This window comes from Kogia breviceps, chromosome 6, assembly GCF_026419965.1.
Source record: "Kogia breviceps isolate mKogBre1 chromosome 6, mKogBre1 haplotype 1, whole genome shotgun sequence".
In the NCBI taxonomy this organism is placed as follows: domain Eukaryota; kingdom Metazoa; phylum Chordata; class Mammalia; order Artiodactyla; family Physeteridae; genus Kogia; species Kogia breviceps.
The window spans coordinates 55,134,060-55,156,077 of NC_081315.1; the positions used below are offsets into that span (position 1 = coordinate 55,134,060).

Genomic DNA, 22,018 nt, shown 5'->3' on the forward strand with positions numbered 1-22,018 from the left:
GCTAAATGTTTGAAATTTCCCAGGCAGACAATGAAGACTGACTGAAGGATTTCGAGTAGAGAGTAAAGGCAATCTTATCTGTGTATCAGAAACTATGGGAACTGGAAAAGTTACATTGGAATAAAGAAGGATTAAACTGAAGGCAAAAGATGACAGAGGCAAAGGTATTTATTTATAGACAGACTGTTAAGAAGCCTAATGCAATACTTCAGGCAAGAAGTAATAATTTAGGAGAGGATGGAACAGAAGACATAAGGAGACTGCCAAAGCTCAATTAAAGGTGATGATTATGATACTGATGCCATGAATATTTAGGGGGTTAATATGTGCCAGATACAGGATTAAGTTAATTTACTACACTAACTTATTTGATAGATATAGAGAATGCGGAGCAATGATAATTGAGAATCTGAAAATGACATCAAGATTTCAATTATTTCTGAATAATCAGTAGTGGTATCAATAACAGAAAAAGAGATCAAGGAGTACAGGGGAAGGGAAGGGCAGGGCAGGATTAAGTGAAAAATTTTTGATAACTATGTACTAAGCATGGTTCTAGTCTCTTAGGACTCAGCAGCAGACAAAATATCCCTGCCCTCATGAAGCTTACATTTAGTTGCTGGGGGAGGCACACAGATAGCAAACATAATACATTATACAGTTTTTTAAAAAGGTGTTAAGTACAATGTAAAACAGGAATACTGGAGCACAGGAAGAGAAGTGTGTATATGGGGACATACTGGGGAACATGAAGGTGAAGTTTAAGTAAACATTTAAAAGATTTGAAGTATAGCAGGCAAAGAGAACAGTCAGTATATAAGCTGTATGTTCAAGTAGGCCTGGAATGTTTAAGTAGGTCAGTCTGGTTGAGAATAATAGAAAATGACTTTCAGAGAGCATATCAGGAGACTTCATCACCTAAGGTCCCATGGGGCATTTTAAAGACCTTTTATCTCTTACTCTGAGGGAAATGGCACTGTAGGGTTTTCAGCAAAAGAGTGATTTGATTTAAGTGATATAGAGGATCACTTTAAGTGTTAAATAGAGAACAGACTGCAGAGCAATGATGGAATCAGGGAGACCAGTTAAATGACTACTGTGCAAATACAGGTAAAAGATGATATTAATGACCTGAATCAGGGTGAAATGTGATAGTGACTAGGATAGTGACTACGATCCTAGATATAGTTCTAAGGCAAAGGTAACTAGATTTTCCAACACAATGGAGGACAGAGAGAAATCAAGCATGATATCAGTATCTTTAGCCTGAGCAATTACAAGACAGAGTTGTGGGTTTGGAGTGGGCAAAGATCAGGAGTTCACATTTGAAAATAAGTATGAGATGTCCAATTAGGTATCCAAAAGGACATGTTAAATAGCTAGCTAGATATAAGAAACTGGAATGTAGGGAAGAGGTCTGGGCTAAAGATATGAATTTGGGATCAGCTATTATATATTTAAAGGTAAGAAGCAGGATGAGATGACCAGTGGATAAAGAAGATCATGTAATAAGCTAAATGACTTGCCAACTAAGAGGGGAGAAGAGGAGGAATTAGAGATACAAAAGGAACATTCAGAAAGATAAGAGAAAAACCAAGAGTGTGTAGTGTAATGGAGGCCAAGTAAATAGAGTATCTCAGGTGTTATTAGGCTTAATAAGATAAGGATAGAGAAGTAATCACTGGATTTAGCTAGTGAAGAGTCCCCAAAGACCGTAAAGGCATAGTTTTGGTGGAGCTGTAGGAGTGAGAGCCTGGTAGGAGTAGATTCAAGACAAAAAAGAATTGGAATACCCAAAATAGACAAGTTTTGCTGCAAATGGGAGCAGAAATGGGCTTGTAGCTGAAAGTGGGGGGTGGGGAGGTGCGTGTTGGAAAAATCAAAAGTTTTTTTTAAGATTGGACAAAGAAGCTTATATGATGAGGAGGACGATCCAGGAGAGGGGGGAAAATGATATAGAAGAAAAGAAAACTGCCACAACAATGTTTTTGAGTAAGGGATGGCAGACAGAAAATATGATGTAGTTCACAAATGGAGGGATTGGTTACAACAAGTTTATCTAGTAATTGGTCGGAAATATATGGGTACAGGGCTTGGTGGGTTGGGAAGATGGGGTAGGGGAAGTCTCTGGCAGTTTTCTTCTGGTGCTTCAGTTTTCTCACTGAAGTAGCATGCAAGGTCATCAACTGAGGTTGAAGAAGAGGATGTACCAGAAGTCACAGGATAAAGGAGAAAGAAATAATGGTCTAGAAGAGTGGGAGAGTAAATTAAACTAGAGAAGTATATAGTATGACTACTATATAGTATGACTACTGGGCAGCATTAAAGGGTTCACTGTCACACAGTTAAAGTAAAATTAGTCATCAAGGTTGAATACTTTCTTTTTCCTTAGACACCTTTAGTTACTAAGCTTCAGTTAAGAATAAGGAGAAAGAGGAAAGTCAGTGAAGCATGGTACGATAAATGGATCCTACAATTTATTGGTAGACAGAATGTTTTTAGGATTGCTGGAGGTAGAATTCTAGAGGGAGTAAAGCTGAAAAGACAAGACGTGATAATCAGAGAATGAAATGTATGAAACTGAGATTGTGAGGTGGGCATATTAATAGCTTCAGTGGTGGCAAAAAACCCAACTGAAAACGTCTATTAGGAATATTTTTAAAATATACTATACATAGCTCCCTAAAAGTTTATGAAAATTTACAAAGAGAAAAAACAAGTGATAAAGTTGAGGGGTAAAACATTAAAAATGCAGACCAATAATACCCACTATGGATTCTAACAGCCCAAAACATAACCTAGTTTTTAATGTCCTAAGAGAACAAGCAGTTAACTGCCAGAGTATTCGTTAGACCAGATGAACTGCTCTAGAGCATGGACTCTTCCACACAGTGTTTGCTGCATAAGGATAAGGGAATCTGATAAATATAATGAGCAGTATTCGCAGCAGCAATTTTTACAAACCTATTAACCAACATTTTCAAATTAGAAAGGTTGATCAAAGGAGCATTTTTACACAAGCAGTAAGCTACCCATGCAGAACATCCAAGTTAAACCAGACAAGACCACTCCAATGATATTTCTAAATCAGAAATGGTGGAGCCAGAACGTACTGAGCCTCAAAAGGCAAAACGGTGTATTCCTCCAGATGTAAATCATACATAAAAAATAGTGAACCAAACCCTAACACATCTCAATCTGATAATTTTTCAAATAGAAATAGAAAGGAGCTGGAGTTCAGGAAAGAAGAGTCTCATCCACAGTCTAGAATTCTATCTATGTACCATCCCCATTCAAAACTGTTTATAAAGTAAAAGGGCATGCAGAAGAATTTGCATCTAATTAATTTTTGATTAAGAATTAATACTGGAAAATATGCAAAGACATTGAAAGAAATTCCTTTTTAATTGCTTTAAATCTGAGGCTCTGAAAGCATGAACATCTAGGTTAAGAAAGACTGGCAAGAGTTCAAGGAGGAAACACTTATGTATTGCTCATGGTAGTAGGAAAATATTCTGAAAGTATCAAATTTAAAATATACTGACCCAAGTGAATAAACTTACTCCATAAAAATAAAAGCACCAAAATATAAAGAAAGATGTATAATGATGTTTATTGCAACATTATTTGTAGTGACAAAACTGGAAACAAACCTACTATGGAGTATATTATGCAGTTATAAATCACTATCAGTGGACGATATGCTTCACTTATTGAGAGAAGGAAAAGCAAGTATTAGAGTAATATGTTCGCATGATTCTAATTTTTAAAAAGTACAGTTTTCATATACATGGATATTTATTTGTTCAACAAATGTTTACTAACACGCCAGGCACCATTTTGTAGTTCATACAATCTAGTGGTAGAGAGAGACAAACAAGATAACTAAGTAAAATACAGTATTTAGAATATTAGAACATGAAAATAAAGAAGGGAAGAAGAGTAGGAAGAATGTGAAAGGGAGATTAAAATATGAGGCAAGTGAAGTGACATTCAAGGCAGAAGGCATAGCAAGAGCAAAAAGAATGGTCATTATGGATAGAGCAAAGTGACCAAGAGAAAGTAGTAAAATAAGATCAGACAGGTTTAAGAAGTGGTGTGAGTGGGCAGAACATGTAAGGTCTTAAAAGGTTTTAAAGGTTAGAAGTGAGGACTTTTAGTTAATTACCATACCAGGTTTTGAACTTCAGTTACCTTACAATGATGGCATATGCTTTTCTTTTAGTTATCTTTACATAGTTCACAGTTTAAACTGAACACATTATTGTAATAAAGAAAAAAGAAAATAAATCATTGAAGTTGACTGAGAATAGATATGCACAATAGGACATTCCTAAAAGCTGCTTTTGACTTTGTGATCCACAGGTATGCAGTAAATCTCTAAATGTATTTCATGTAACATATAAACAACAAAGGTATGAAACAATTAAAGATTTTATTTAAAAACAGATATCTATGTCTCAGCTATAGAAAGGATGCCTTCTAAGATTTATAAAAATGCAAAAAGAAACAATAATATGAAATAACTTACTTAGCAATTCTAACATCTAAAAATGAGAGTAATGCAAAAACAGGATAATACAATATTGTAAGGAGAAAGCACTAATAGGTAGGTTGACTTCAATTAAGGGAGGAGAGGAAAGCAGGGAATTTAGGATAAAAAAAGTGGATTTAAATCTTAGCCTAGCTTCGGCAAGTTACTTAACTTCCCATAGATTCAGTTTCTCCATCTGTAATATGAGGGTAATGATATTTCTTACAGAGAAGACTCAAATAATACATATTCTGTCATACAACTTGGCCCTATTATACTGCCTGGTATTTAGTAAACATTAAATAAATATTTGATGAAACTGAATATTAAAAATAGGTAAAGTAATAGTTATAATATTATAACCATATCCGTTCTCAATGTGTTCATATTCAGTTAAAACTTCAAAGTGGACAAAAAAGCTAATTTTCATTTGATCAGAATCTAAACTAGCAAGTTTTTAAAATGAAGAACCTCTGATTTAAAATATATTTTTCAGAAAATAATAGTGTATTTTCACATTGACTTTAGAACAAAATGTTTAAAATAACTCACATTTTCTTTATGTGAGATGAACTATATAGCTTAACAAAGTCAGTAAATCTAATTATAAAGAATGGACCTGACTCAAATGAAAAATGTTATATATACAATTGACCTGTGAACAACACTGTGCAGGCCCACTCTATGCAGATTCTTTAAAATGAATAAGTACTACAGTACTACATAATCTGTGGTTGGTTGAAATCCATGGACTTGAAACTGCAGATACGGAAGGTCCAAGTGTAAAGTTACACATTGCTTTTCAACTGCATGGAGGGGGTGCCCCAGCCCCCACTATCACTGCATATCCTTTATAAATCTAAAAAGTATATGTTAAATCTCATAGCATTTTTGACCTTTTAAAAAAAGATGAAATATGGCAGAATATATATTCCATAATATACAATACCAACCAATTCTTTTCCTACTATTACATTCTAGAGTACAGTTATTGATAGGAACAGAGAGTAAAGAAGCAGCTATGGGACTGCCCAAACTGTACATTGTTTAGAGTGTTTTACTCCCCATGGGAATAAATGGGAATGATACTACAGCGTGCTTGAAAGAGAAAAATACAAGATAAATCATCCATTTAAAAAGGTACACATTAAGGGGCAGGAAAGGAATAAAGGTGCAGATGTAGAGAATGGACTTGAGGACACGGGGAGGGGGAAAGGTAAGCTGGGAGGAAGTGAGAGAGTGGCATGGACTTATATATACTAACAAATGTAAAATAGATAGCTAGTGGGAAGCAGCCGCATAGCACAGGGAGATCAGCTCCATTGCTTTGTGACCACCTAGAGGGGTGGGATAGGGAGGGTGGGAGGGAGATGCAAGAGGGAGGACATATGGGGATATATGTATATGTATAGCTGATTCACTTTGTTATAAAGCAGAAACTAACACACTATTGTAAAGCAATTATACTCTAATAAAGATGTTAAAAAATAATAGATATACAATAAATTTCATGTATTTAAATTGTACAATTTTATAAAAATAAAATAAAATAAAAAGGTACGCATTAAACATTTCATCAACTGGTTGTATTTCACTAGTTAGTCATGGCTTGGTAGTGTATGCCTTCATAATGTATTTGGTACTTCTGATAAATTCGCTGGCAACAAATTACAAGGTCTAGGATCAATGAAGTACAGAGTTGGATGGGGATTAAGAGAACATTAGTTGAGATAATTGAGCATTAGAGGCTAGGTTCCCTGACTTGCAGATCAGTGCAATTCCTACAATAACATTTTGTTAATTCGATTATAAAGAAAACATTTTAATGATATAATGATGTTTAAAATACTCATAATTCTCTCCACTATTTGAGCCAAACTTGGAGAGAAAACCATGTACATAATTTAAAGCAAAACCAAAACAAAACAAAAAACCACAGATTACAAATTAGGATGAAGAGAAGCTGAAAGGAAAAAAGTAGGTATTTTTCATATGTAAAGGTTACCATTACCTTTTCCAAGTCTAACTCCTCTAATAAAATGCTGGCATTTTTGTTTGCTTCAGCAGCCTGTCTATCTTTGGCTTGTACTATTGACTCCATACAAAGGTGACACTTCTTCAGCATCTCCTAAAATGAAAAATCAAGATGTTTCCAGACTCAAAAAATTAACATTTAGAGAGATTCCTGAAAACATGAAAATATTAATTAAGGTGCTTGAATGAACATAAGCAATAAAAATCAGTAGTAGGGCCAAAAAAGAGTGCAAATAAAAACATAATTTAAATGGTATATTTTTTAAAATATATAAGCAAAGAGCCTCTATTGTTCTTCAAAATAATATCCAATTGACTGGTACTAAAATTATTTACTCCTGTAATTTAAATATGAGAAATCATACTGCAAATAGAGCTGCAATAATCTGTCAGCTGGTTAATGGGCTAAAGGAAATGGTCAATGTCAACAAAAGAAAATGGGTTTAAAACAATTTAAAATACCTATTTGGCAAGAAATATTCTCAAATATTTAAGCTTTGTTGCTATAACTTCTTGTGCTAGAATCATTCATAAAAAGCATGTATTTATAGACTTATCTCAGTGATTTCATTCTTAGAATATACACTTTTTGAAAGGAAAGGGATATTTCCCTATTAATACAAAGCTTTATTTTTAATCTCTGCCCCCCTTCCATAAGGGATATCCAGGAACATTAATTGTCATAAATGAATCTAGAGGCAGGCAAGACAGTAGATTAGCTATGTTAAATAAAACTTATGGGAAAAAGCTGTTCAGTATCATGCGATAACTGCTGAGAAAATGAAAGACATTTTTAGATTTTCAGAGCCATGTCTTAGGATTTTATTCAAATATTTTGATCTCACTTAGAATTGTAAAGGGATTTATTTTATTTTCCCTACTTTCCCTGCAAAAATCCTAGCAAATTCATTCTTAAACTGACAGTTACTCCAACTTTTATATTATGTTGAACATGTTAAAGAGTTTTCTTGACCATAATTAAAAGTACTGTGTTAATTTTTGTTTAGGTATAAAAAAAATCCACTGACTTGTTCCTCTCAGAAGAGATATCTGTCTGGATAGATTACAGGACTAATGAATAGTAACAATAATTTGCTTTAGATTGTTTAGTATTTACATTAAAATTAAATTAGCTTAAGTACTATTTAAAAAGATAAAGTAATTCTAAAACAGAAAATGTTTTATTACTTCATGAGGTAAGTAAATCATTTGAAGAGTTTCTTAAATATCATACTTCATTCCCCAATACTAAATAAATGAAAATTGCTATGTACCACACATTACTGCTCAAACTAAGACTTTTTTATCTTAGTGTGGAATATACATATATACAAAAAGCCAAATGGGATCCCAAGCTCATATAATGGGGATGAATTTAATCAGTATATTACCTTATCAGTGATCGTTGCTATGTATCTCATACATTCAGAATCTGATGGAAACTGATTGACTTCTTTGACTAAGTAGCGCACCACCTTCACATGACCCTAAAAAATAGATATCAGTGTCAGACTGAAAACAGATTCTATCAGGATTCAGTAAATCTAGTCTATCTTAACTAAGATTCCATTAACATTAGTGCCACAAAATAAAGACAAATTGGGTATTATTCACACTTTAAATGAAAAAGAGACAGGCTTTGGTTCTAATAAGTTAGATAAATCTACATTGTTCATTTTCATCCTACCCTCCCCCCCAAAAAAAAAAAAATACAGAATAACCTGACCTAAAATTCTAAACCATTCTGAATTTAAAAAAACAATAAAGCAGCATGAAGAAATGCAGGATATGTGTGAAAGAGAAGAAAAACCATCTTTTTTTTCTAGCTAATTCATTAGAACTGAGTATCCTGTTTCACTTTTAAGCATTAAAAGAGTAGAAATAACAATTTTGTTCTTTCTTTGAGCTAAAAACTGAATGCATAGCACTATACTAGGTAATGCAAAAGAAATAACATACACTTTCCTAAAGCTTGAGCGATGATTGTATTATTCACTGTAACACAGTTCACTAAGTTGAAAATCTTTAGACCCTTCAAGAGGCTCTCTACTTTCTCTAAGCCACACTATTACTGACATAACATATATAAACAGATGAATAAACATCTGTTTATATTTAGTACATTTCCTCTATTGCATTTATTTCGTCCTTCTCATCTGCATCCTTCTGAACTATCCCTATCTTTTAATGAATAGCTTAAATGCCACTTGCACCTTTCTTTGATATCTCACCAACACTTCTACAGTATTTAAACTATTTATATGGGACAACTCATACAGTTACCTGACTTTGTGTGTGGATCCCTGATTATTACATTTTGTACAAAATGCAACAGCTGGAACCTGTACAATGTAATATGCCAACAATTACAGTTGTACATGGTAGGTACTAAGAAAATAAATAATGGAATGAATACAAAGAGTATAAAAGATAAGTGCCTTTCTTAAGGAGCTAAGTCTATTTGGAAAGATGAGATATATGCATGTTAGATGTTAAGGTAATAACAATATATATTTGTCAAAATAAATGATAAAAATAATAATGAATTGTAGAATTTCTACAACCTTTAAGAGATTAGATATCTCAATGTGAGATCAAACGGAATGGGAAGAGTTTCTGTAGAAGGGGAGATTTACACTGTACCCAAAGAATGAGTAATTTTGGAAGAATAAGGAAGGACATGGGCATTCCCAAGATGAGAACAAAGGTGCTATGAGAGACAATGACAAAAGACCAAACAAGGAGAAGACTCCACATTAGGGACTCAATGGGAGATGAGTTCTAAAAGCACTAGATTGGGCTTTGAATAACAAACTAAGATTGGATTTCAAAGGATTACAGAGACTGGGGAGACATGAAAAGGTACTTGAAGAGGATACTAACATAGTGAAATGGTTTGGATAAACTTGATATGCTAGCTTGCTTGGAGAAGAGGTAGGTAGCAGCTGAGAATAAGTTTGATTAGTGAGGAAAAAAAAATTCAGAGAGTCAGTGGGAAGGTAGTTTAGAACACCCAGGGAGGAGGTGGTATAAAGAACAAGAGTCAGAGAGAATAAGAGAAAAAGGAAAAGATGATTTTTTACAATTTATATATTAAAAATTTTCAATACAACAAAGTAATTTGGAATCTATAAGAGATTTTACCTACGTGAATGACAAAACTCAAAATTATACCTACAGAATGACAAAACTCAAAATTATAATCCCTGGAATAGTAGTCTGGCTTCCCCAATAACAAATCAGACCTGCATTTAAGAGATCAACCAAAACATTAAATCAAATTACTTATACACAGTTCTGTGCTATGCATTACAGAAAGTTTCAGTTTCACAAAATTTATTTCTACTTCTGAAGGTTTCAAATACTGGCAGCTGAATTTTCATTTTTCCTCTTTTCCTAGAAATTAAAGTGAATAATTAAAAATGAAATCAATTTAAGTTAAATTTTTCTCTGCTGTGCTAATGCAAGAAAACACTCATTCATAAACAAGTAATTAATTACTCTTAGTTGGATTTATATTTTGTGAAAGATTAAGATTGCAACTAGATTTTGAAAATACTATTTCCAACAACTTTTTAAAAGTTTACTTAGCTTTGACATCCAATATGGATACTATTAATGGCGTTTCTGGCATACCTGTATCTACCTTTCAATGTTGCCATCAGAGTGATTATTTGCTTATTATTTTACTGCTGTCATCACTACTGTTAGATCCTAAAATGAGAGTCTTTAGTGATGATTAAATTATGCACTTCCTAGCCTAAGTGAAAAATATCCAACTGATTGAGGATGAAAGACTTCTACCTTTCTAAATGCTGCCATAAGAGGAGTTATCTTGCGGTTATCAGCTGCATCCACATCTGCACCTGCTTGCACCAGTAACTGAACCACATCAAGGTGTCCACCATTTGCTGCCAGCCACAATGGAGTGTTCCCCTTCTTGTTACGTACATCAATGTGAGCACCTCTAAATGAATGACACAAATATCACTTTTAAATGAAATGACACAGATAATAATAAAAATCAACTATGAATTTTGTGAAAATATTTTGTAAAGGAAAAAATTGTTTAAAATATATAGGACTAAAATATATTTCTCTCTCAGAATTACATTACAAAGAATTTCCAGTCATCAAATTAAAAGCCATTGAATCAAAACTAACGATACATCAATAATTGCTTTTCTTATTTTAAAATTAATGACTGTGCATAATTCTGAGCTTCAAATCCTGAGAAAATGTAAAATTTTCTTTAGTGAAAAATAATGGTACATCCTGTTAATATGTTAAACAGTATCCTAGAGCACAAACAGTATCCTATGAGGCAATTATATCTTTCAGATTATTTGTATTCATGTATTTATATTATGTGGCTTCATAAAAGAATGAATCTTAAAATAACATGAAGGTTTAGCACTCAGTGGGCATCATGGCAGATAAGACTCATGGTAAATAACTAGCTGATAGTAGCTACTACTAATTACTACTGTTAGGACACCATGCAAAAGTCTTTCAGACTGTTAAAGTAGTAAATCTAATTTAGCAGACAAGCAAGTTTGAAAGACTGGCAAGTAACTCCTAAGTGACTGAAAACAAAAAATATCCTGACTCTATCTTATATCTTGAACAGTTCCATAACTGTCTCTTAAAAGCCCTAATTACCATAAAGAACAAGAAAATCAACAATAAAGCCTTAGATTATTGCCAGACTTACAAGACTTAAGGTGATATCTTTGCAAAACTGTGTGGGAGACGTGAATATGGATGACAATAGCTGGATGTTCAAATAGCTTATTATAGTACTTTAAAAGAGTGTACTCAGACAAAAAAGGAAGAAAAGAAGTATTTCTAGATTGCACTGACATACATTAAACAATGCAACATAGCTCTGGATGGGTGGAAAATAATACAGGTAGGTTTAAAACATAAAAAAATACACTGCAGTTTATAGAAGTAAACACATTTGATTTTTTAATAGTTCAATTTGCACAGAGATTAGTAATTGCTAGTAACACCATGTTCATATATGAAGGGTATGGTAGCATCATACCTGCCAATGAGAAGCTCACAGAATTTATAATGCCCTTTATCTGCTGCTATGGTTAAAGCTGTATCTCTCGAGGAGGGCACTGGAGGGGCATTAACATCAGCACCTTTATCCAAAAGAACTCGGCCCACCTCTGCATATCCACCAGAGGCAGCTTCCATTAGCGGTGTGAGGCCAGTCTAGGTTTAGTGAAAAATAAAAAAACAACACATAAGAGACCAGAAAGTACTAAAATGTTAAAGAACAACGATCTGGGAGAGCATTACGGTACAGCTGTTACAAAATTCATGACTAAATTTCAGCATTGACACTGCTAACCTCTCTCAGTTACAGTGAGGTCTACTGAAAGCAGATGATTCTATCTAATGTCCATTTGTTGGTAAAAATTTTAAGACACATGTACTTGGCATATAACTGGCACTTAATAAATGCTCCCTCTCTTCTCTTTCATAATACTACATAGTTTTCAGCTGATAACCCCAATATCATTATTACCTATAAAAATCTATTGCTGAGGTATTTTCAAGAGTTAATGCTTAACTGAGTCATACAGAATGATTTCTTTTTAAATACATATGTAAGAGATAAATGTTACTACAAAGTACTAGAAGTATAATTAGCATATTGCTAATGTACACCTTAAATGTCAAAGCAATAAACCCATGGGTAAATCTCAGACTTCTCCTTACCTTAGCTCTGTGCTCCACATTTGCTTTTCTATCAAGCAGAAGACTAACCACTTCAGTTCTTCCTTGGAAGCAGGCTAAGGTAAGGGCAGTGTTCCGATTGGTTTCTATTTGAGCATTTATGTCAGAGCCCATGTCTAACAGGAGCTTAACGGCAGCTGTGTGCCCATTCATAGCTGCTAACATCAGAGGAGAAATGCCCAATTTGCTACCAGTTCTGGGGGTGGAAGTATGGGGAGAACAAAGGGAAAAATATATTTTTTAAATGTCCCAGAAAAACTAGATGATAATACAGAATTCTATCTTAGGATTTAAGATTCTTTATTTGGCAGAATTATTTAAAATAATCATTCTTCTCAGCCCTACTAAATCTCTGAGATATTACCAAGACTACACTACAAATCTTTTACTACCCAGAACTAGAATACTTTCTGTATCTCATTCAACATAACAACTTGGGCTGAAAAGTGATAAATTATTAAGTCATTATTAAAATGAACTTTCCATTCTAAAGTATATACTTGCTTGCTTAATAAAAACATAAGACAGATGTGTTTATGCTTATAATAAGAAATAAAGTAATTGATAATTTTTTCAAGTTCTATGTCAACAGTTTGTTTTTTGGTTTTTTTTGGTTTTTTTTGCGGTACGCGGGCCTCTCACTGTTGTGGCCTCTCCCGTTGCGGAGCACAGGCTCTGGACGTGCAGGCTCAGTGGCCATGGCTCACGGGCCTAGCCGCTCCGCGGCATGTGGGATCTTCCCGGACCGGGGCACAAACCCGTGTCCCCTGCATCGGTAGGCGGACTCTCAACCACTGCGCCACCAGGGAAGCCCTATGTCAACAGTTTTAAACACTTAAATTTGAATTCTAAATTTGTAATGAAGGCATTTCCTAAATATGGCATTAAAAAAAGTGTTCTACAAATATCTTTAACATAACATTCTTAAGGGACTTTGAGAGAGAGAATAAAACTTGCCTAGAATTAATCTCAGCTCCTGCATTTAGTAATATTTTGATAATGTTCACATAGCCACCAGAAGCAGCCAGGCTTAGAGGTGTGTAATCAGAAACATTCCTGTGCTCTTTATTTGCCCCTCGAGCTAACAATAGCTCCACCACCTGGAAAAAGAAAAGGAAAAAATGTGTTTTCTTCTTACGGTGAGACTACTTGCAAGGTGTATATTTCTGATTTCTCTTTTTTTCTGCTTTATTGTATAACGGAAGAAGGGGAAAGTCATTCATCCTTTGCACAAAATCAGTCTCAAATGAAAGCAAAAGGTCTTAGAGGCCAATAAAGGGATAGTTTCTCAAGTAAAATCCATTTTGGAATCTGTTGAAATGGCATCGTGTTTTCATTGAAAGATCTTGACCTCATGTGTTCTTGTGCAATGCTGTTTTGGAAATTAGTATTTCTGTATTATTCCACCACATAGTGGTAAAATAGAATAAGATTTTTTTCATTTATACATGTAAATGTCCTTAAAATATTTTTTAAACTTAAAATCAAAAACTAAATGTTAAAAACATTTTTGGAATAAAGCTAACACTTACCTTCCCCCAACATTTTACCATAAAAAGTTTTAAGCACACAGAAAAGTTGAAAAAAATTTACATACAATCATCACCTAGATTCTACCATTAACATTTTCCTCTACTTACATTATCATATTTATTCGTCTGTCCATCATTTTTTGATGCATTTCATTTCTAAGTAAATTGTAGACACCTGCAATTTCACTTAAACACATCAGCATGTGTACCATGAACTAAACTCTTATTTGCTTTTAGGCTTTTTGGGGTTTTTTTAGATGAAATTTGTAACTTTCAATAAATGCACAAAACTTAAGTGTATATTCACTGAGAATCGACAAATGCATAAGCCTAATTTAAATCTGTTATTTACTCATGTTCTTTCTCAGTCAATCCTACCCAAAGATTAGTTTCATTTACCATAGATCTTCATATAAATGAATCACAGAGTCATTCAAAGTCATCTGTGTGTACTGCATAGCATTCCATTATGTGAATATGCTTATTTATCTCTTCTATTGATAAACATCTCTACTGTTTCTAGTTTGGGGTAATTCTGAATAAAGTTGCTATGAACATTTCTTGTGGAAATATATTTTCATTGCTCATGGGCTCCACCTAGTAGCAGAATTTCTGGGTTCACGTTTAGTTAAGAAATTGACAAACCTGTTCCTAAAGTGGTTGTACTATTTACACTCTCATCAACAAGGAGTTCTGGCTGCTCCACATCCTCAGCAAAATTTGGTATAGTCAATCTTTATAATTTTAGCCATTCTAGTGGATGTGGTTGGTGGTATCTCACTGGGGTCTTAATTTGCATTCCCTGATAGCTGAGAATATTTAGCATTTATTTAAGTGCCATTCATAGATCTTTTGTCCATTATGCCGTTTAATGCACAAAACAACTCTTTGACACAGGTACTAGCATCCTCATCTTCATTTTACAAATGAGGCATAAGGAAGTTAAGGACTGCTCAAGATCATAGCACTTATCCTTGCTCTTACTGTTAATAATATTATCTAACTGGGAAATAAATAAATGTTAATGAACAGTGCTTTGCCTTACTATCAGCTAAAACTTTACTCGTTTGAATAAAGCTATGACCAATTCTATTTTACTTTTTTGTTTTTTGGGTTTTTTTAAGTTCACATTCATAAGCATTTTCTTTTTTAAATTTCATTAAATTTTTTTTTATTGAAATATAGTTAATTTACAAAGTTGTGTTAGTTTCAGGTGTACAGCAAAGTGATTCAATTATACATACATATACATACTTTTTTTATTTTCAGATTCTTTTTCCTTAGAGGTTACTATAAAATATTGAGTATAGTTCCCTGTGCTATACAGTAGGTCCTTGCTGGTCATCTATTCCATACGCAGCAGTGTGTATATGTTAATCCCAAACTCCTAATTTATCCCTCCCCCACTCCTTTCCCCTTTGGTAACCATAGTTTGTTTTCTGTGTCTGTGGGTCTATTTCTGTTTTGTATATAAGTTCATTTGTATTTTTTTTTAAGATTCCATGTATAAGCAATATGATTCTTATCTTTCTCTGAAGCTATGACTAATTTTAAATGACTTTCTATCAAATTTTTGCTTTTAGAGCCAGTAAGACTAACTGGTTTATGTAACAAGATCATAAAAACAAGCTCCCAAACTGGCATTAGGCTATTTTATTTTACAAAGAGTCCCTTAAGCAATAAAGTAGAAAACCCTAATCAAATTTCTAAAGTTTTCTTAATTCCTTTATGCAAAGATAACTGACCCTAGTTTTCTCTCAGAGGGAATGGTCTATTCCCCAAAAGTAATAAACATTCAATATAAAAGAATTATTTTGTGATTTTATAGTAAAATGACTTTCTAATATTTTATTAATTACTTCAAAATACTTTACTGTTCTAATGACAGCAAATAAAAGCAAGAGTGTTATAGGCAAAATTATTACCCTAAAACACTTCTATAATTATTATAACCTCATCTGTTACATTTTAGTAAGAATACATAAAGATTACAGTAGGCTATAGGCTTTAACATTGCTTTGAAAGGAAGAAAATCAACTGATTTCTTTTTGATTCAATATTGAAAAATGTTATGAGACAAGTATTATTTCAAACCACACAGTGATTGAAAATTTCAGTTAAGTCAAAATTTTACTTTCATTATATATCAAAAACAGAACATTTACATTTCTGACTGATAGAATCACCTCCACTGTGGAATACAGAAAATAATTAGAATGGTGAAATAAAAAAGAAAAAGATTTTTAAGCTGAGAGTAGGAAACTCACCTGGAATGACCTAGAGTGCTTCCTAAATATAAGATTCAACAACTCCCTAACTGAGAAGTTACCAATCCATAGAGACAGCACGACTGGTGAACAGAATTGGATTTTAAAAATTGATTTAAAATGAGGTTATCCAACTAATTATTAAATGCCAGAAGAATGAGGTTATCCAACTGATTATTAAATGTCCAAAGAAGACACACAATGGAGCAAAGCTATGACCTCTTGGGCCTATACCTAAGCACACCAGCTGTTCTACCTAAAGAAACTAAAAGGTCATATAATATAACCAAGAACCTTTCCTCCAGAGTTGAGAAGGGCTGGGGAACAATTAAAAGACAAAAGTACTCAGGACAACTAAAAATTGAACACTTTTAATCCCCTACTAATCTTATACATAGAGAGCAACAGAGGCTGAGCTTAAGTATCTTTCACACTAAGTACTCTGGGACAGGAAAAGATGAGTGAATATAGGCCCCACTTATCAGGAGCTTGCTGATTTGATTTGGGATGTCTTAATCATTCTCTTAGCCTGAATGCAATGAAGAGGGATTCTTATGGCAGTTCGTACTTTTAGATGAGTAGGATAATAAACAATGTATGATTTTTCTGGTAAGACAGTTTATGCTAACACTAATTCTTATCCTTTTGCTAAAAGATTATAGTCTCAGTTACTGTGATAAATCTTTTTTTTGTGTGTGTGTTACGCCAGCCTCTCACTGCTGTGGCCTCTCCCGTTGCGGAGCACAGGCTCCAGATGTGCAGGCTCAGCGGCCATGGCTCACTGGCCCAGCCACTCCACGGCATGTGGGATCCTCCTGGACCGGGGCACGAACCCCTGTCCCCTGCATTGGCAGGCGGACCCTCAACCACTGCACCACCAGGGAAGCCCCACTGTGATAAATCTTAATGTCTGTTCACTGTTACCACAAAATCATATAAATTAAAGTGCACATCTGTTAAACAGAGAGAAAAAAAAAATTACACTCGTGGACAATAATACCTCCTGTCTTCCCCCAGAACAAGCCAAAGATAGCGGTGTGTCCTTAGTTCTTTCTGACTGGGCTTCAATGTCTGCACCATTGTCCAGCAATATTTCCACAACACCAACATGACCAGCTGTAGCAGCCAAGATGAGCGGAGTAAAACCTGGAGTAAAATAAAGATCTTCTTAGCTAAGCAAAGAAACAGTGCTGTTGTCCATCAAAATAGGGCTACAAGTAGTATTTCGTCACAGAACACAAATAATTCAGAAGAAAAGTTAACAAAAGCAGGCCTCACCTTTCTTGTCTCTGTGCTCAATACTAGCTCCTCTCTCTAGCAATGTCTGTACCAGTTCCTCATGACCACCAGCACAGGCAAGCGTTAGCGCCGTGTCATGATTACTCTCAGTCTGTAAAAAATTGTTGATTAGCTCATTATACAATTAAAAATGTTAACATCAATTACATAATAGGTACATATACCAAATACACACACACACACACACACACACACACACACACTATTCTACTATAGCAAACATTTGGATAGTAACTCTTTTTTTTTCCCACTAATGGTCAACTTGTGATTTTTTAAAAGACTACAAATAATATTTGAACTTTATGGGCAATTCTTAAAGCAAGCAAGAAGAAAAAAAAGTATGATTTTCAACGGTATGCTATTTTCAACTACATGTTTTAAGAAATACTACTGTGGACTCACTTTCCCTTCTACCCATAAATGGAGTAGCACAGACAAGATTTATCTTCCCAGCCCAAGCAACGAAAAAAGACAAACTATTTGAAATGATGCTAGTTAGATAGGCAACACATGACAGTGATCACTGAGGACAGAAATGATTAACTTATTGTATTGCCTGGAGAGTTTCCAGGCTAAAGTGCAGGAAGAGGGTACCCAAACAGAGCCTGGCATTCTCCCTGAGTTGAAAAGAGAGTTTGGAGAAGTGAAGGTGGCTAGAATTCATGGGGTAGACTACTGGAGAGGAAGGCACTACGTACAGAGAGTACTCCAGAGATTTGCAGAGGGCTCCCCTTGAGTCTTCAGCTGAGTTCTGATCAACACACATGCGTAAGAAAAATTACCGGAGGCCAGGGAAAGACTATCAGAAGGGACTGAACAAAACCTAGAGCTTACAAAGAACTGGGAATAGTTTGATTCCCACAGCCAGAGCAGAAAGACCCTCAAAACACACAGAATATCAAGAAAAATCCTCAGCCGTTAGGCCAAATTAGCTACCCTGGACCCATCTAACAAAGCTGAAAAACAAGTCTTGAAATGAAAAAATTATTTCCAAGTAACTTAACTGCATTTGAGGAACAAAGCCCCTAAAAATTTAAAGGAACAAAAAAATATTATATACAATGCAGTTTGAAAGACAAACACAATTATAATTGAGACATGACACTGTTTATATACAGTTTACTTCTGACTTATGCCAGTGATAGTGATCAATAATAGATTTAACCAGTGGTCACACTCTACCATAGTATGTGGCTACCAGAAAACATAAAATTATATGAGTCTTGCATTACTTTTTATTGCATAGCTCTGTCTAAGCCATCTTCCCACTTTTACATATTCACCTCTATTACAGCATTTATCACCAATCTTCCTTATGTTAATATTACTTATGTGTCTATCACCCTCAGGGGACTATAAATTCCTGGAAGGTAATAAACATGTCTTATTTATGTTTGCATTCTCTGCCTATTAGTGATGTCTTGCCTAGGAAACAATAAATGATAGTTAAGTTGAATGAATGACAGTAGCTGTAAGGGTCATAGAATAAAAGACTATCACTAATAAAAAAAAGGATTACATATATGAAATATATATTTACTGTGTTATATAATATTATATTTATTTCAGGTTTATAAGGAAGGAATTATTGCGTCTGATTTCAGAGAAAAGGAGACAAAGATCAGAGAAATAACCTTCTGATGGTCACACATGCTAACAACTGGTAAAGACTGGTGTAAAAAAAACCAAGAGAATCATGGATAACAAAATGCTGCTTACCCTCTTACGTCAGAGAGCCAGCCCTAAGGCACAGCTGACTGAGGTGAACAGAATACTAAATCTATCTGTATTATGTGCTCTCTATGTTAGTGTATAGACACTCAGTAGAAGAGTAATCTTTATGATGTAGAGTCAACTTTATGATGAAGTTTTATGAGGTTTCTAGAAGTCTTCCACGGTTAAAGAGTAATTTAGGAAACTGGTGTCAATCGTAATAGAGAATGAAGAGACAAACAAAATTTGGAAAAGGTAAGCATGGAAAATTTTAGAGGATCAGTAAAATTTGGGTTTTTTCCACATTATAAAACATCAATTCAACTGACATTTATTAAGCACCTTTTATATTCAAAGTACTCTGCTAGATACTCTAGGGCTGACAAAGATAAGTAAATACAGTCTCTGCTCACTAGGAGTTTACAGGTTATTGTACAGGGCAAATTTAGGTTGAAACTAAGAGAGAAATATGAACAATGTGAGAGTTGAAGGAAAACATATTTAAAGCTGAAGAAGACGGGGAGGTTAGTCAAATTCCCTGGGCAACTTATAAGTACGTAACTTCACTATATTTCTGCATTAAGGTGAAATTAAAGCAATTAATATTTTACAACAATCTTTTTAAGACAATAATGAAAGAATTTAAAGATTCTGAAGTGAGACTTTCACCACCCTCCCAGATACATACTACACATTCCCAAAATGGTAAGAAATATCCTGATTTGCAATATATCAAGAAACAATTTAACTGAAGTAGGAGTTTGGGTTAAAATTAACTACTGATAAGATACAGGTAGTTTTGAATTAAAGAAAACAGGTGTTTTGAATATTTCTAATCAAGGAAATGAAATGTAGGTGATGACTTTCTAGACGGCAAAGTAACACTAAAGTTATGTTATTATACTGGTTACCCAGTCACATTCTTGGTCATATATCTAAGAGAAACCTGGAAAAGGAAAAGATGCCCAGAGCTTTGTTAAGAGCTTTCCAGGTTTATATTCTAAAGAAAATTTCCATTTAGCTCACAATATCATAAAATATACCATTCTGTATCATAACATGTTATGATGATTCAGGCTTATAAAAAATGGTAAAATTATATTCAATGTAAAAATATTCTGTAAATTACCAGCATGACTATTCAATTTTACAATATTAAAAAAACAAGCAAGAATCATAAGACAAATGCAATATTAAAGGAAAAGGCAGCTTTTAATGAGCTAGAATATAAGTGAAAAAATATCTGAACTATAAAAAAGGAAGTATATCTATTAATTTCATTTAAAGTAATTAAATAAATTACTTTGAAAACTATTAGGATTCAAAGGGCTGAATATTTTTTAGACCTCCATAGTCCCAAATATCTAATTCTCTAACCATGTTTGGGGTCACGTATAAGATTAAAAAGGATGGTACTTTAGGGCATTCAGTAAATGAGAAAATTCAGTAAGACAGTAAATAACCTATTTAAAACACTTCATATAAAGTAGAATGCATGCTTTTTTTTTTTTTTTTTTTTTGCGGTACGCGGGCCTCTCACTGTTGTGGCCTCTCCCGTTGCGGAGCACAGGCTCCGGAGGCGCAGGCTCAGCGGCCATGGCTCACGGTCCCAGCCGCTCCGCGGCATGTGGGATCTTCCCGGACCGGGGCACGAACCCGTGTCCCCTGCATCGGCAGGCGGACTCTCAACCACTGCGCCACCAGGAAAGCCCAGAATACATGCATTTTAAAGTAGAATGCTTTAATGGCAGAGTATTTCATATTACTATTATGAGTTAAATGAGTTTTCTCCTGGTCTCCTTAATTTCTCATTAAATCGTGGTGAAACTGTTTTCCACGTTGCAAAAACAGAAGAAAAGAGAAATACCAATGACATTTATACCATTAAAGGTAAAACATAATTTTACATACTCTACAATTTGAGTCTTGATATGTAGGTTAAATTTAACATCTACCTTCTTTAAAAGATAATGGATACATGTTAATTATTTAAAAAAGAAAAAAAAAAGGCAAAACTACATGAGGAGGTATTTAGTTTTCTCATTTTTGAGATGTGCTAGAATAAGTTACTCCAAGTTCAAGGAAAGCCTTTAGAAATTTGAGAATAAAATGTCAAGCAGTTCAGAACTGGAACACAAGTTCAGTTCATGCCAGAACACAGGTTTTAGAACCTATGAAGAGAACAACTAATTCCTTCTCACTTTTGGCTAGTAGAGTTAATTAAAAGTTCACACTATAAAATACAGAAAATAATTCCGAGGATTCAACTAACCAGATTTATTGTTTCATATAAAACCACAGTTCTTAAAAATCTATATGTGATTCCTAATTTCCATATCTAGAGTACCCACGTATAAGTTTTATTACACCACTTAAGCAAAATAAAAATAGAGATTAGAGCTATGTTATCAGAATGTATGGTAAAACAGTCCCAAATAATTACTTCAAACTATCATTTATTGATGTTTCCTAAAATAAATTTTGGTAACAGCACAGTGTGTAGTATTAATCTTAAAAGTTTTGATAGTATCCAGACAAACTTAATTCAATAAAACCATTACATGAGAGGTGGAGAGCCTGTGGCACACACAAACCAAGGGTGATTTCTAGTTATAGAACATAAGATTTGAGGAATGTTATAAAGAATGCAAACTCTTATTGTCAGCATTCTTTAAGGGCCAGAAATTACACATATGATTCCAGCTAATCCTTGTTTAAAATATTAGTTCCCTACTATAATGATCAACTAAAGGACCATTTTTCAAGAATCAGTAGCATTTTAAAAAAGAGACTTACATACTGAGCATTAAAAAAAAAATCACACTTCTTTTGTTCTTCCTTAAGTTAAGATTTGAGGTAAATATGCTGTATGGCCAAGGAAATAT

The 22,018-nt window shown here is 34.0% G+C and overlaps 1 protein-coding gene across 13 annotated transcripts in view; it reads right to left on the reverse strand.

Moving 5' to 3' along the window:
- Positions 1 to 22,018, reverse strand: part of ANKRD17 (ankyrin repeat domain 17) — a 163,790-nt gene that overhangs the window by 34,633 nt on the left and 107,139 nt on the right. For all 13 annotated transcript variants that reach the window (XM_059067186.2, XM_059067181.2, XM_059067180.2 and 10 more), the window contains 8 exons: positions 17,400 to 17,511; positions 17,122 to 17,267; positions 13,280 to 13,422; positions 12,305 to 12,518; positions 11,619 to 11,794; positions 10,373 to 10,535; positions 7,960 to 8,055; positions 6,546 to 6,662 (listed from right to left, as the gene is read on the reverse strand). In XM_059067186.2, coding sequence (XP_058923169.1) covers positions 6,546 to 6,662; positions 7,960 to 8,055; positions 10,373 to 10,535; positions 11,619 to 11,794; positions 12,305 to 12,518; positions 13,280 to 13,422; positions 17,122 to 17,267; positions 17,400 to 17,511 — 1,167 coding nt within the window. The remainder of the gene's footprint in view (positions 1 to 6,545; positions 6,663 to 7,959; positions 8,056 to 10,372; positions 10,536 to 11,618; positions 11,795 to 12,304; positions 12,519 to 13,279; positions 13,423 to 17,121; positions 17,268 to 17,399; positions 17,512 to 22,018) is intronic.